General features: G+C 49.4%; 2 protein-coding genes and 2 long non-coding RNA genes across 4 annotated transcripts; 3 read left to right on the top strand and 1 right to left on the bottom strand.

Moving 5' to 3' along the window:
• The first annotated feature begins 1,218 nt into the window (after positions 1 to 1,218).
• Positions 1,219 to 3,289, top strand: LOC120679525 (UDP-glycosyltransferase 89B2-like). Its single transcript, XM_039961131.1, has one exon. The coding sequence runs from the start codon at positions 1,438 to 1,440 to the stop codon at positions 2,872 to 2,874; it is 1,437 nt and encodes a 478-aa protein (XP_039817065.1). The 5' UTR covers positions 1,219 to 1,437; the 3' UTR covers positions 2,875 to 3,289.
• Positions 3,290 to 3,539: 250 nt separating this feature from the next.
• On the top strand, positions 3,540 to 4,497 carry LOC120678366. Its single transcript, XR_005676499.1, has 2 exons — positions 3,540 to 3,713; positions 4,249 to 4,497. It is a non-coding gene; the product is annotated as an uncharacterized LOC120678366 (long non-coding RNA).
• A 305-nt stretch (positions 4,498 to 4,802) lies between these two features.
• LOC120678399 lies at positions 4,803 to 7,103 on the top strand. Its single transcript, XR_005676514.1, has 2 exons — positions 4,803 to 6,006; positions 6,122 to 7,103. It is a non-coding gene; the product is annotated as an uncharacterized LOC120678399 (long non-coding RNA).
• A 1,192-nt stretch (positions 7,104 to 8,295) lies between these two features.
• LOC120678398 lies at positions 8,296 to 12,275 on the bottom strand. The gene is made up of 2 exons (XM_039959578.1): positions 12,150 to 12,275; positions 8,296 to 12,078 (listed from the first exon to the last, which is right to left on the bottom strand). Exon 2 carries the CDS (start codon positions 11,084 to 11,086, stop codon positions 10,073 to 10,075), a length of 1,014 nt encoding a protein of 337 aa, XP_039815512.1. The 5' UTR covers positions 11,087 to 12,078; positions 12,150 to 12,275; the 3' UTR covers positions 8,296 to 10,072.
• Positions 12,276 to 16,028: the final 3,753 nt, after the last annotated feature.

Here is a 16,028-nt window from a genome sequence, read left to right as displayed (position 1 = left end):
TTAATATCTAAATAATATTCGAATTAATATCCGAACATCCGAATATTCGAATTAATATCCAAATATTCGATGTAACAACTATTTAAAAAACTAAATAAGACCCGCCTAACTACCCTTGCACCAAATAAGACCAGCCTAGCTACCCTTGCAGTTGGCTTGGCAGCTGCAGGCTTGCAGCTAAGGCTCTGTTTAGATCCATAAATCTAAAATGTAATTTTTTTAAATCACTTACATGGTGTACTAAATATAGTTAAAAATAAATCGCATTGTACAAATGGACTGTAAATCGCGAGACAAATCTAATGAGTCTAATTAGGACGTGATTAGACACTAAATTGCTACGGGGATGTTACAGTAAATATGCTCTAATGATGGATTAATTAGGCTCATTAGATTCGTCTCGTAGTTTACAGACGAGATCTGTAATTAGTTTTGTGATTAGTCTATATTTAATATTTTAAATATTGAAGATTCCTTGCTAAAAATCCCAAAAACCAAAATGCAAAGTGATCTAAACAAATCCTACGTAGGGAAAAGGAAGCATTCATAGCTGACATTTCCTCCAAGAGAAAACGTGCCCTAATAGAGATGCTGACGTGCCATCATATCTCCGTGCATTAAAAAAATTCGGAGATCAAATTGGGAATTGTCATTCTTGCCCTCACTTTCTCATTGCTTCCTCAAGCTTTCCTCGCCATTTGCTGATCATGGAAAAACGGACCGTCAAAAAGGCTCCCGGCGAGAACGACCCGAGTACCCGACCCGGGGTCAATCGTTGCCGACCACCTCGGTATGTCTCCACTTGCCGGAGTGCACCCCGGCGAGGTGAACGTTGGCGGCCGGCCTGCGGTCGCTCTCCCTCCGTTCCAGAACGTCGAGAGGTTGTAAGGTCTGTACAACTATCATATTTCTTAATATTGAACACGCAAATCAATATATGATGTAAAATTATAAAAATATCTTTTGTTTTCTTTTGAAGACTCAAAAACTCGTTTTTTATGGTAATTGGGTCAAAGTAGTTGTTTTCTATGAAATAAATTTAAATATGCAATTATTTTAGATAGAAGGAGTATATACAAGTAGAAGGTGACTCTTTTTCAAAAAGAAAAATGAAAAAACGACGAGGCGTGCAGGGTCTTCGTCACCAACCGCTTTCCGGCATCGGGTTCGCATCGTGACTTCGCGAGTGAATATTTCCGACGAAATGTTCAGGGCGCATGCGCCCATTTTCAGAAACCAGGGCCGGTGCACTGATCGATCGCCTGAATTTTTTGCACCTTGCTTCCAATCACCAGTTCACGACGCCGTTCGACGAACAAACAAAGGCGTTGCAACTGAAGGCGCTGGCCTGGCCCTGGTCTACTTAACCTTTAGCGCCCTTCAGTTGTCGCCACGGGAACCGAATCCGAGGTTCCGAACAGCACAGGTCCACTGGCCATGGCCTCGCCACCCCAGGGGGAACGCGCGAGCAAGGTCCGCCGCGGCGGCGTCGAGCCGCACGTGCTCCTCGTGCCGTACCCGGCGCAAGGCCACCTGCTCCCGCTCCTCGACCTCGCGGCGCTGCTCGCCGCGCGCGGGCTCGCGGTCACCGTCGCCGTCACACCCGGCAACGCCCCGCTCCTCGCCCCGCTGGTCGCCGCGTGCCCGTCCGTGGGCGTCGCCGCGCTGCCGTTCCCGTCCGCGCCGCGCCTGCTCCCGCCGGGGAGCGGCGAGAACACCAAGGACCTCCCGCGCCACCTCTTCCGGCCGTTCATGGTCTGCCTCGCCGCGCTCCGCGCGCCGCTACTCGATTGGTGCAAAGCCCAGCAGCAGCGGGGCCGGCGCGTCACGGCCATCGTCTCCGACTTCTTCACGGGGTGGACGCAGCCGCTCGCCGCGGAGCTCGGGGTGCCGCACGTGACGTTCTCGCCTTCCTGCGCGCTCCACCTCGCCATGTCGCACGCCCTCTGGCGCCACCTGCCGCGCAGGCGCCGCCCCGACGACGCCGAGGAGGCCGTCACGTTCCCGGAGATCCCCGGCTCGCCTAGCTTCCCGTGGCGCCAGCTGTCGGGGCTGTTCCGGCAGTACGTGGCCGGCGACGAGGTTTCCGAGGCGATCCGCCGGTTCTTCCTGTGGAACCTGGACAGCGCGTGCTTCGTCACCAACTCGTTCGCGGCGCTCGAGGCGCCCTACGTGGGGCGTCCGCTCCCCGACCTGGCGTCGAAGCGGGTGTTCACCGTGGGCCCGCTGTCCGACGCCGTGGCCACCTCCAGCGACCGCGGCGGGAAGCCCGCGGTGGCGCCGGCGAGCGTGGCGGCGTGGCTGGACGCCTTCCCCGACGGCTCCGTCGTGTACGTCAGCTTCGGGACGCAGCACGCGCTCTCCCCGCCGAAGGCGGCCTCCGTGGCGGACGCGCTGGCGCGGAGCTCGGCGGCGTTCGTGTGGGCTGTGCGCCCGGGCACCGCGGTCCCGGACGGGTTCGAGGCGGCGACGGCGTCGCGCGGCATGGTGGTCCGCGGGTGGGCGCCGCAGGTGGAGATCCTGCGCCACCGCGCCGTGGGGTGGTTCCTGACGCACTGCGGCTGGAACTCGGTGCTGGAGGCCGCGGCGGCCGGCGTGGCGATGCTGACGTGGCCGATGGGCGCCGACCAGTTCACGGACGCGCGGCTGCTCGCGGAGGCCGGCGTGGCCGTGCCCGTGGCGGAGAGCGCCGACGCTGTGCCGGACGCCGCGCGGATGGCGAGCGCGATCGCCGCGGCGGTCGGGAAGGAGGGTGAGTCCGTGAGGGAGCGCGCGGCTGAGCTCGGCAAGAAGGCGGCCGCCGCGGTGGCGGAGGGCGGGAGCTCGCGCAGGGACCTGGAGGAGCTGGTGGAAATGCTCGCTAGCGTCGTCTAGGGTGCGGCGTATCCGAAGAGTCTATGAACTCTTCCATTAAGCTAGTGATTTTAGTCTTAGAGAACAGAACACCATGTTTTCGTGACGACACAGAATGCAGGCTTACTAGTAAGCGTCGAGGAGCAGCTGTAGATCAAAAGAGTACGCCCTGGTTATCGATGCTCGCAGTCGCAGGCTCGCAGCAATGGTGAGGTGCGGGGAAGAATTGGTCTGTTGATGGGAGATCAGTTGCCATTGCTGAAGTGTTACCGTACTACTACCAGGGAAATAGGAATCGCGGCGAGGATATGGTGGAACTGGAGTTGGATGTTCAGGGGACGGCCGATCACCGCCCCTACCGACGCCGGCGACTCGCGCACGGTTCTGTTTGGTATCAAAATTACAGTTCAACTTCTTCTCCACGCAGGGAGAGCCAGATATACTCTCGCCTCTCACGTTACAACCATGGGCCTAATCTATTCCATCAAACGACCCAGTCCGGTCCAACCAGCTTGGCGTTCGGCTTGCGCTGGCGCCTTCCCCCATTCCGCTTGCCCGGCACCGTTGGCGTAATCTTGAGAGTTGTCTTCTGCAGCACAGGTGACAGGGTGGTAAGGGCAACTCCAACCGAGCTCTCAAATGGATCCCTACCTCATTTGTGAGGGCTAAAACGCAAAAAACACTCTCCAACCGGACTCTCATCCCGACCCCGACGGATGAGGAGACCTCATTCCCCCCCTCGGACTCTCACTTGTAGGAGCTCCTCTACCGAGCTCTCATCCGGCGATGGCGCCAACGGCTGGCCCTCCCGCGCCTCCACGGAGGTTTCCCGCACTGTCCACGGAGCTTTCTCCACCTAGGTATTTCAATTTTCATCTCCGGCGGCCATAGATTTTTTAGGAGGGAAGGGAAAACCTACCTGCTGCAGATCCTGCGGTGGCCTGGCGGCAGCCCGTCCCGCGGCCGCAGGCATGGCGGCGCCCCGCCTCGTAGTCGTGCCAAACAGGTCCGGTGGCGCCCTACCCCGAGGCCCTGCACAAGGAGGCTGGGGAGCCCCGTACATGCGCCGGATTGGCAGCTCCTTCCGCGGTTGTGTCGAGGCCGCGCGCTTGGGGGTAGATCTGCTTGCTGCTGCTCTACTCTACTTGCTTGCTCTTGTTGTCAATCCATTCATTGATTTAGGCTGATTTGGGTTGTCTATCCATTGACCGATATTTAGGATCCATTGACTGATTTAGTTTGTGAACCAACTGATTTAGTCTGTGAACCAACTGATTTAGTCTGTCAAGTCATTGACCGATTTAATGGATTTAGTCTGTCAAGCCATTGAACCAACTGATTTAGTCTCTATATATCCAACGACGAGTCTAAGCGAGAGAGTCTATTCATTTTCAGGTGGGGAAACAACAATGAAGTGAATGGCTCATTGCAGAATGAGGTGAATGAGCCTGCATATATAGAGATGAAAGTCACTGCGATTTCAAATATAGCCGTTGGGATATGACCGTTTGAAATATAGCCGTTTGAAAAATAGTTGTTGGAATATAGCCGTTTGAATATAGTCGTTTGAATTATACCATTTTGAAATAAAGTGTCCTGACGAGTGACCCATTTAGTGGGTCACTAACCGATTTAGTCGGTCAATTGACCTCTAGTTTAGTCTGTCCGATTTAGTCGGTCAATTGACCACTAGTTTAGTCTGTCAAGACCAGTGATCCATTTAGTCAGTCGCTGACTGATTTAGTCGGTCAACAAAGTCTGTCAACCAAATTATTAATAAAAGATTAATGGTTATAAATCAGTCCATTCAAAAATTATTAGTACAAAATATAGTCATTAAAAAAATATTATTGGTAATAAAGACCATTTGCATATATAATACATAAGTTGTTGGTTACATTATATCAATAAATAAAGAGGAAGATAAGATGTAAGGAGATATATGAGAGTTCGGTTGGAGTGCACAGAAAAGTAAAGGGTTAAAATCTAGATGAGAGATCCTCATATAGAAAAATAGAGCTTCAAATTTGAGAGCTCGGTTGGGGTTGCCCTAACATCCCTCCTCCTTCGGAACCAGCTTGACCCCAACCTGGAGTGTGAGGAAATTGTTGACGGAGAGCTTCTTCATCTTCCCATGTCGACAGTTCCACAGGCCATTGCGACCTGTGGATGAGCACAGAGATGATGGTACTATCGTGCCGTTGTATAAGGCAACGATCGAGTACCATTTGAGGAACCTGCAGGTGATGAGTGGGATCAGGAAACTCAGGACTTACCAGAGTATGAGGTTGCACTGCCTTCTTCTCTATCTCTGCTCCTAAAAATTCCCTAAGCGGGGTGCGATCTTCCCCGTGCGCCCGCCGCCATCGTCGCCGTTGTCCCCGTATCTCCTCCCGACTCCCTCAAATCTCTCCCCCAAATCAGACCCTCACCGGCCTGTGTGCGCCGCCGCCGCCGCCGCCGCCGCTGCCTCCTCGATGACTCTCGCGCCCGTCCGATTGGTGCCTTCCGTCGTGCGTCTCGCGGTGCGATCTCCCACCCATCGGTCTTCGTTCAGCCTCTGAAACCCGTCCGTCCGATCGGTGCCGTCCCGCCGCTCGCTCCCTCTCCCCGTCCGATCTTTGGTTCCGTCGCTTGCTCCCTCCTCCCCGTCCAATCCCCTCCCTCTCCAACACCGCTCGCCCGCGCCAGCAGCCGCGGCCGCCCTCGCCCGCGCCGTCAGTCACCGCGCGCTCCGCCCTGCACGGTTGCACCGCTCTCTCCCTCAGCCCCGAAACCTAGGTCGTCTTCTCCATCTCCGTCTTGGGTCGCCGGAGGCCGCCGGGGTCCGGATCCACCCTCTCCCTCGCGGGATCTACGCCTCCCTTGGCCGGATCTGCCTCGACGTAGTGTTCCTTCATCTGGGCGGCAATCGCTCACGAGGAGGCGCTGGCCGGCCGCGCGGCAGGCCGGTGTTACCTCTGTGCCGCGCTCGCGTGCGCGGAGGCGCTGGCCGGCTGGACGTGGCCCCGGTGCCCGGAACCTGCCCAGGGGCGCCTCTCTGCCAGCCTCCTCTACGGGCGTCGTGCACGTGGAGGCCACGGCCGGCCTCTCAACCTCATCGGCTCCGCCATCTTCCTTGCCGGGACCCTCAGCCTCGAGGAGGAGAACAAGGTGTGTCTCTTGCGATATCACTCCTGAGGGAATTCTGATTCGATTAGTCCTTTTTTTTGTTAGCGGAAATAGCGTGAGATTTGATTTGGATCTCGAACTCTCTGCGTCCAAGTAGGTGCACATGATATGATCCGGTTGTCGCCGGAGGAGAGCATGCTGGTGTGCTACGGCCTTCTCTACCACCACAACGAGCTCTGGGACCTCAAATCATGCCCTTCGATCATAGTGCCTTCTCCACAGTGTACGCCTCTGGTAAAGAATAGACAAAATCGATTTTTCTGCCCATTATCATTCCAATTTCTTTAGCACGTTAGACAGTGCGAAAGTATTTGCTCTTATTTGGGCCACTGATGATACTATTGTTCCTATAGCATAAATTTCTATTTCAGATACGATTAAGAGCTTGAGAATGTTCTGCGGTACACAATCCACTATGGGAAAAAAAATTCTATTTCAGATAAAATTGTGTTCTGCATTTGTTCCGGTGCTTCCTATTCAGAGTTGGACCATTTGCATTGTCTGCTGTGTTTCGTACCTTGCTTGCACTTCTGAGAAAAAAAATGTTTCATGCCTGCTTATTCAGTCCAAGCAGCTTTTTACTGAATATTTGTTGTTGTGGTAAGTTTCCATTTCATTAGCGAAGGTTAATTGTTCAGCACCACTGTATTCGTAAACAGTGCTTACAATGTAGAATGAGTCATGCCTATGTACCCATCAAAAGTGTGATTTACACGTAAATGGTCAAGGCATGTAAATGAGTCATGCCTATGTAGAATGATTTACATGTAAATTGTCTCGAACAAATGTATATTGATGCTTGGTAAAGTGCATGGGGGAGCCCTAAGGGTACTCTTGGTTCCTATCAATTTCACAGGTCATGGCTAATAATTGAGCAATTGAAGGCAATGGTTTGTGGTAACTATGCGAGCAGACAAAAGTAGACCAACTCCCCATAAAGATCATGTGTCATTTCTTGCATTGACCACGTGAAAAATTTCAGTGTATTGTACCATGATCAACACCAGGCCCTGAGGAGCCTTTAATTTCTGAACCAGTATCAATTCTAAATATAGTTTATGATTTAATTTAGTGTATTCTGAATATATGTTCTCAGTTCTAAATGTATATATTTTGGATTATAAGTATTAATGAAATGATTTATGATTTTTTCCATCCTTGTACAGGCTTGAGAAGAATAAAAAAATTGAGGCAACGACAATGTCTCAGTTGCTACATGTATTGTAAATATCTGGTACAATAATGATTCATGCTTATGGAAATAATTTATTTTGCCCATAGCAACGCACGGGCACGAACTTAGTCAGAAGAGAAACGTGGAAAACAGGGTGAACAGCAGAAGCTTCAGGCAGCTGCAATTTGTAGGCGACCAAACCAATCCGGGAAAGAACTTTGAAAGGTCCGAAATACCGGAAGGCAAGCTTGTTGGAAGATCTCTGAGCAATAGAAGACTGAACATAGGGCTGTAGTTTCAAATAAACAAAATCTCCCACTTCAAAACTGCGGTCGGTTCTCTTTTTATCAGCATGAGATTTCATATGTTTCTGAGCACGCAACAGATGTTGCTGAAGTAACTGCTGCATCAATGAACGGTCTTGTAACCACTGCTGAAGATCAGGGGTTTGACAGCACTCGACACCCTCAATGCCCAACTGACGAGGTTCACGACCATACAGAACCACAAATGGTGTTTTACCAAGAGTAGAATGGTACGAAGTGTTATACCAAAACTCTGCTAATGGAAGCCACTGAGACCACTTGGTTGGGCAAGCGTGTACAAAGCAACGTAAATATGTTTTCAAGCATTGATTGACCCTTTCAGTTTGGCCATCACTCTGAGTAGGGGCGGACCCAGTAGAGGTGCATGGGTGTATCTGTACACCCAATAATTTTGGGAAGAAAAAAAATCAGCTATGATACATATACATATCGGTATACTCGTAAGTGGGTCAGATTGCATATATTTGAGACCAAATAAGATGAATAGCTTCTCTGGACTTGACCAGGGGCATGAGGCATCAAAAAGATGGAAGGTTATTGATTTGAAATCTTTGTGGTAGAGCTGCAATGAAACCAAATCAATTATAGCTAGTTAGTGCCTGCACACCAATACAACAAACTACAGAACGCAAAATTGGTGTGATTGCGATACGCACCATGTACCTTTTATTTTCTTAAACCTATATGTGATGATTGTTCATTCGCTGATACGCACCATGTACCTTTTATTTTCTTAAACCTATATGTGATGATTGTTCATTCGCTGATATATTTTTTTTTGAAACGAACCAGACAGGAGAGCTGCCGATTATATTAAAAAGAAGGAATTACATCCAGACTGGACACAACAAAACCACAACACCACCACCATCGGCCACCAAGACCGCACAATTCCTCTCGAACTTGAGAGCCTAGGTCGGATTGGGACATCGACCTAGGCCTCAACTTATTCTGCCCTGTCGGATTGGGTCGTTGACCAGAGCCTCTGCACACTAAGCCCGGTCGGATTGGGTCCTTGATGCGAGCCACCCCAACACAAACAACATTTTTTCTTTTCTTTTTTATTTTTTGGAAAAAAGAAAAAGAGAATGAAAGAAAAACGCTGCAGCCATAGCCGATTGTCTGCCACGAAGGTCCGGTCCGCGCTAGATACTCGACATCGCGTTCAAGAAGGAAATGACGGCGCCACCAGCCCCACCACCACGGTGCTGCTGGCGAGCCTCTGCTCGGTCGCATCCAACAACGCCACCACGGCGATGCTAGGATACGCCCGAGCAAACCGTTGTCGGCGCACACCACCACGGCGGCGCCGACGCGCCGCAGCGCAGAACACAAGGACTGCAAGAAGCCGAGCCGAGCTGCGTCGCCACGCAGCCATTGGTAAGAAGCCAGTTGCGGACACCGGCGCCGCCGCTGGTCCAGCGTCACTGCCGGACTGTGGCAAGATGGTGCCGCCAAGCCGACCTCGCCGGGCCGCGCCAACCACCGCTGTCACCGACGGGCCACACCGGCCTCTGCCCTCACCGTTGGGCCACGCCAGTCAATGGACACCAGCGCTGCCGCGAAGCTGGTCGCGTCAGCCGCGGCCACCGTCGGTCACGCTCAGGAGCAGGCCCGCCGCGAAGCCCGCCGCGCCCACCGGCATGCCAAGCGGAGCAGCCTCGCGCCCGCGGTGCTTGAGCCCGGGAAAGCGCAGATCCGGCGTCCACACACGCGGATCCAGCCATCTCCGGCGAGGAGCGAGCCGCCGGCCATGTCCACGGTGCTGCAGCGAGGAGAGAGGAGTGGAGGAAGGAAGGGGTTAGGAGAGGAGGGAAAGGAGGGGGGGCGAGCTGATGGCCTCGCCGCTGCCCTCCTCGCTGCGCGCCGGACATCCGGCGGACAACTCCGGCAGCGGCGAGGGCAGGGAGAGAGATGGCGGTTGTCTGAGGCGGGGGACGGAGGGCCGCCCGTGTTGCCCAGCAGGACGACGCGGGGGCAGGGAGAGAAAGAAATGATGCGCAGCTACCTCATTCGCTGATATTTATGTACACCAAGATAGTGTAATTCTTGCTGAGCAAAACTGCACTTGGCTAATTTGACTTAAAACTGATGAGCCCTGAGAATAGAAAACACTTAGCTGAGGTGATCCAGATGTTCAGACCAAGTTCTGCTGTAGATAAGGATATCATCTATAAAAACAACCACAAATTTTCTTAAAAGAGAAGCTAGAATAGTGTTCATGATACCCTGAAATGTTCCAGGTCCCCCCAGTGACTCCATAAGGCATAACTTTGTATTCATAGTGGCCATTATGAGTTTGGAATGCTGTTTTAAAAGAATCACTGTCTTTCATCCTTATCTGATGGAAGCCTGAACACATGTCCAATGAAGAAAACCAGCATGCACCATATAATTCATCAAGAATTTCATCAATAATTGGAAGAGGGTACTTGTTTTTCACAGTTAGATCATTGAGTCTTCTGAAATCCACACAGAGACGCCAATCACCAGTTTTCTTCTTGACTAACAGAATAGGAGAGGAAAATGGGCTAGATCTATGTTGAATTCAACCTTTTTGCAGCATCTCGGAGACTTGTTTCTCAATCTCATCTTTAAGAGCTGGACTGTATCTATAAGGTCTCAAGCGAAAAGGCTGTGCACCAGCTATGAGAGGTATCTGATGGTCACCTAGCCTTGGAGGAGGAACAGAAGTGGGTTCTTGGAAGAGGTCACAGAACTGTGACAACAAGGCTTGGATGTCAGGATGGAGGGTCGGCTCAGCTTGTGAGGTGACTTCCACAGCATTAAGATGCACCATGTAAAGGATGGACTTATTTTTAAGCATAGCATTCACTTGTGGTGGAGAAATTGGTGGTCCAAGAATTGTTTGGGGAGATACACCCTGCAACTTAACAGTGGAGTTATTGTGCTCAAAGAGTAGCCACTTGCTCTTCCAATGCACTTGCATAGGACTGAAAGACTCGAGCCAATCCATGCCCAATATAGCATCATAATTGCCCAGAGGAAAAACCTTGAAAGTTGTTCTGAAACTGTGACCCTGAATAGCCCAGAGAAGATCAGGGATTTCATGAGTGCACCACAACATGGTTCCGTTTGCCACAGTAACATGAAGGGGTTTAGGGAGTGGTCTCCAACCAGGAATATCAGCTGCCAACATTTCATTAATGAAACATGTTGTACTTCCAGAATCCACTAACAGAGAAGCTTCCTGGTGTTGCACAAAACCTCTGAGTCTGATTGTTTTAGCTCCTTCCACACCATGCATAGCCTGCAGAGAAACAGTGCACAAATCTTCCCCAGAATCTGAATCTTCCAGTTCGGATGAAATGGTTTTAGAACATAGTTGCCAAACTTCCTCCATAGCATGAAGTGTAACAGAAGAATGGCACTTATGGCCAGGATTCCACTTTTCACCACATTTATAACATAACCCCTTAGCTTTTCTATAAGCCTTGAGTGCTTGGAGTTTGTCATCCATAGGAGATTTGTTTTTTAGCAGACTCAACTGACCTTTTCTCTTCAGAGTGGGATCTGATAGGTGTGGAAGCTGAAACCCCATATTGCTTACTGGATTCAGAAGAATATTTTCTGGAGTAAGCAGGACTCTCAGAACGCTTGGAGGTTCTGTTGGAATAGTCCACAGTAACTTCTTCCTGCAAAAGAGCCAAAAGAGCTAGCAGTATCCAAGTCTTGGGGTCGATGAACAATTACAACAGCTCTAATATCAATAAACCTATTGCAGATTAGGGAGGAAGCAATTGTAGGGTCATGAGCTAACATTTGATGCACTAACTCGTTGAAAGTTTCAATATACTCAGAAACTGAAGCAGTTTGTCTATGGCGAAAGAATTGCCGGATGATTTGATTTTGCTCATCACGATCAAATCTGGATGACATAGCAGCACCTAATTCTTCCCAGGTTAAGGACTTGAGGTTGGCTTGGATGGACTGAAGCCAGAAAGCAGCAGAACATATGAAATTCATGGTTGCTAGGTGTATCCAATATTTCTTAGGAACAGAATACATATCAAAGAATGTCTCAGCTCTACGAACCCATAGTCTAGGGTTGGATCCATCAAATTGGGGAAAGGTGAGTTGGGGAAAAATATGATGGAAATTTGGAGGAATACTCTGGTCACGGTGTGCCGAATCACCCAAATCGAATGGAACATGAGAGTAAGTATGGGGATTGGTCGCACCTGTGACCGGAGGTGGATGTGGAACAGTGAATACCACTCCAAATCCAGACCCCCGGTTGTTTTGTTCGTCGCGGTGACCATGAGGCCCTGACGCCGAATGCAGAGTAGATGCGTCCAAGCGAGAGGAAGATGGGGTTGTCTCGGAGAGGAGCTGGTCGAAGCGAGTACCAAGGGAGTCGACGGCGATCTAGAGGTCGAAGACGCTCTTGTCGACCGCGGGCTTCCAGATTTCGAATTCCTCCTTGGTTGCGCGCATCTCCATCATCGTAGTCTTGATCTCAACCAGTCCTTGCTTGTTCTCCTCGAGCATCTTGAGAATACGATCAAATTGCCCGTCGGTCTTCATGGCGATCTGAAGACGCGTTCCATGATCGTGAGACACCAGGATCTTGTGTCTGATACTAGATGTTACCGTACTACTACCAGGGAAGTAGGAATCGCGGCGAGGATATGGTGGAACTGGAGTTGGATATTCAGGCGACGGCCGATCACCGCCCCTGCCGATGCCGGCGACTCGCGCCCGGTTCTGTTCGGTATCAAAATTACAGTTCAACTTCTTCTCCACGCAGGGAGAGCCAGATATACTCTCGCCTCTCACGTTACAACCATGGGCCTAATCTATTCTGTCAAACGACCTAGTCCGGCCCAACCAGCTTGGTGTTCGGCTTGCGCTGGCGCCTTCCCCCATTCCGCTCGCCCGGCACCGTTGGCGTAATCTTGAGAGTTGTCTTCTGTAGCAAAGGTGACGAGGTGGTAACATGAAGCTACAAGAAGACATACGAGGGGCACGCAGGTGGTTCATCTCTGCCGACATCAGTTAATTGTTCGAAAAACATTCCTTGTCGGATGATTGATGATTCCTCGGGGTTTGATGGTCGGTTCACACCAATCATTAATATCTATAGTGTTATATATATTGCATACCTCACAATTATAGAGTTTGATTTCTTATTATATTTTTATAAAATTATTATTATTATTATTATTATTATTATTATTATTTATTCTATGCTATTTTGTACATCAAATGTTATATATAATTTAATAGGCGGAACCATGATGAATATATAAAAGTTAGAGACGATCCAATAGACGCACAAGTGCTTAATACATTTTTTAAATTATAAATTAATTATTTAAACATTTATTGACTTTAAATGAAAAACTCAAAACTATAAAATTTTAGATTTTATTGAGAGCTACAATTTTCATATAAAATTCACCTTCATCCAAGTTTTTATGAAAAAGGTATGATTTTCCTAAAATCAAATCTTGTCCGGTGTGGCGTGACATATTGTCACTTGGAGAGGCGTGACAAGGGGAATATGCGTTGGCACACTCCTCCCGCACGCTCCAACGTGGCACATCTTGTCACGTCAATATATATGGCGCGACAGTGTATTTCTGTCATGCCACGTGCACCGACACGATCAAAAAGGTTAGATCTGCAATTATTTACAAATATTTGTTCAGATAGGTTATTTTCAAAATAAAAGTAAAAAGTAAAAAAAGATCACTCGTTTCCTGGAGGCTGGACTACTCCATATCGAGTATTTCCTCTATCTCAAAATAATTTCACATCTAGAGTTTAAAATTTATCCCACAAAAATTACTATTTTGACCCAACTACCATAAAAAATAAGAGTATTTGGAGTCTTTTTACAAAAAGGATAAGATAGTGTCCTGATTCTTCCCACAAAACACAAGAGGTATTTTGTAACTTCACACCATACATTGATTTGCATACTCGATCTTAGAATTGTATTTATTTTGGGATGGAGCAAATACATCCTGTGCTGACTCAGAGCAGCTGAACAGGACAGCTGAACAGGATGTCCCGTTGCACAAGAACTGAGGAGCTGACACTGCCAGACAGGGAGAGGGAGATGAAGATTTTGCCTCATCGCCGCAGTTCATAGGCATGGCCCTATTTATTTCCGTTTTTCTGAACCTCACTTTTCGGAGAACCTTGGGGTAAGAAGCGAAGGGCACGAGAGGGAAAAAGCGTCTCACTTACCTCCTACGCGGGCTCGAGGATGCGGTGGAGAGTATCGCCCCTCACGTTCAATTCGTGATTTTGAGGGAAGCGGCGGCTGAAATAAACGAAAATTAATCAAAACGTTTGGGTACATTTTTAGCTTATTTTCATCTAGAATTCGCTTATAAGCGAAAACAAAGAGGGCCCAGGCCCAACCGGAGCCGTCTCGGCGGCTTTATCGCCCAAGCGGACGCGGCCATCGCAGTCCACGTCTTGCAGATATCTCTCTCTGGCCGCCGGCGACGGGCCGATTTACTGACGACTGGCTCGTCGTTCGTACCCTTTTCTGGAATTCTGGGACATGCTCATGAATTTTCAGAAAACCGCAGCTTGACGCCGCAGCTACGGCAGCTCATGCTGGCGATGCACGGAAACTGCCCGTCTGCCCCCCTGCTGTATTCCTGTTCAACACGTACATGGAGAAATATTGGAGAAGTAGAATCGATGGCTGGTAAAGCGGGAGGCGCTGTCAGCACTCAGCAGGCCGTTTGTTGATCACCGGCCTGGAGGTGCTAGAGCAGGCTAACGCGAGACTTGACTCCTGGAAATGCTGAAGAAAGATGCGAGTCGCAATGGCTATGGCTCCCAGCTGCCATTCATCTTCAGCTACAACTCTACATGCTGCTGTTTTTCTTTTTGGGTGCGTATCGACACTTAGAGAAGAACTGTAAATGCTTTAAGGCCTAGGAGAGGAAGCCCCTGTGTGCGTAGTTTTTATACATTGTACTCTTTCATCGGCTTTTTTAGAAATGTTGAGAGGATTCTGCAGGCTTGCAGTGACCCATGCATTTGCATTGCTCACCATTGAAAGGCACTTGTTTTCACTAGTAACTCGTTCCATTATCACACAACGTTTTAATGATATGTCGGCTGTTGCCAATGATCTCGTAGCCAAATGACAAACAGTAAAAATTAACAACGCCTAGGTCAGTTCACAGCCCCCTAAATGCGGTTCAGACAATGTACGGGCCACTGTCTGGGAAACCAATCTTTTTATTGAACGCACAGGCACAGCTTTGTGGTTCATGATGGGTTTTATGATGACAGTGTTAACTAATGCTGGTTAGAGTATTCAGTTGTCAGTTGAACTCCGCTGTGGTGTGTCTCTGTACTCTGTACCCTGAAGCTGCCCCACAGTCCCCTGCCCCAATTTCATGGGGGCATCAGCATGCCAAGATTCCCGAATTTAAAGGATGACAATGCCAGTGCATATTGGTGTGACACTGTCACTGTCCATTTTGCGGATCGAGTTCTTCGGACAGATCTCATCATGGCTAGACCAAACAGCAGGGCACAGCGCCACCAGAATTGGCCCACCCAACACGAAAAGAAGCGAAGCGCGGATCAGTTCATGATCGACCTCCCCAACCAGCAGGCACGTCTACCCCAACCATGCGGCTCTGCACTCTTCCTGGCGAGCACACGAGCTTTGAGTTCTGACACACAAACCAAAGAAGAACGACGGCGAGCACGCGCGTTTGATTCACTCGTCTTCTCTTTTCACCCCATCCATCTTTTCATCGCCCAACTGGAAGCATCGAAAGAACTAACCATCATTGCTGGAATCGAAGAGTCGAATGAAAAAAAAAACAGAGACAGATTGCAAGAACTGCTGTGCCTTGTCAAGCCGTCGACGAACACTGCAAAGTCAAAAAGGCTAAGAGAAAGTGCGGCTGGTGAGAAGTAGCTGCCTTTCATGCTACAAACTGCGGGTTTTGCGTTCAGCTTGGGTGCAGTGCGGCAGGAGCTTAGTTGCATCCAAAGCAGAGCTAGAAAGTCTCGTAGTATTTTTTGTTTTCTCCTAACAAAAAGGCTAATGATATCGGTGCTAGTTCGTTTAAATATTCGTTCACGATTTTGCTGGGTGTGTTCCATTCGACTATTCGAGACAGCCTTTGCAAACCCTAATAATTCCATCCACTGACATGGGGCGTCTCGGTGGATTTGATATTTTGATCTCGACATGTACACTGGAAAGTCCACATAGGTTATTGCGTGCCACCACAGCAAGATGTCATGGTGTTGCTGTAAAAGGAGTTAACATTCCCGTTGGAAAAAAATGAAGAGAATATCATGAGAATGAGTGATTTTAAGAGAATATCTGGTGAATGAGTGGTTTTAAGTGGTTGAATCTTATATCTTTTGATGAAATTATTTAGTAATTGATGCTTGTGCTGTGATGGCATATTGGTATGGATGGAAATGGGTCGGGTCGACCCATTGGGTAGTTGACCCGACCCACAAAAATAGGGCCGATGGGTTAC

This window comes from Panicum virgatum, chromosome 6N (assembly GCF_016808335.1).
Source record: "Panicum virgatum strain AP13 chromosome 6N, P.virgatum_v5, whole genome shotgun sequence".
Lineage (NCBI taxonomy): Eukaryota > Viridiplantae > Streptophyta > Magnoliopsida > Poales > Poaceae > Panicum > Panicum virgatum.
Note: the sequence above shows the minus strand (reverse complement) of the source record. Positions and strands in the feature narration are given on the sequence as shown.

Coding starts and splice junctions, on each gene's coding strand:
- LOC120679525 (XM_039961131.1), top strand. CDS start 1,438: ATGGCCTCGCCACCCCAGGGGGAACGCGCGAGCAAGGTCCGCCGCGGC.
- LOC120678398 (XM_039959578.1), bottom strand. CDS start 11,086: ATGGGGTTTCAGCTTCCACACCTATCAGATCCCACTCTGAAGAGAAAA.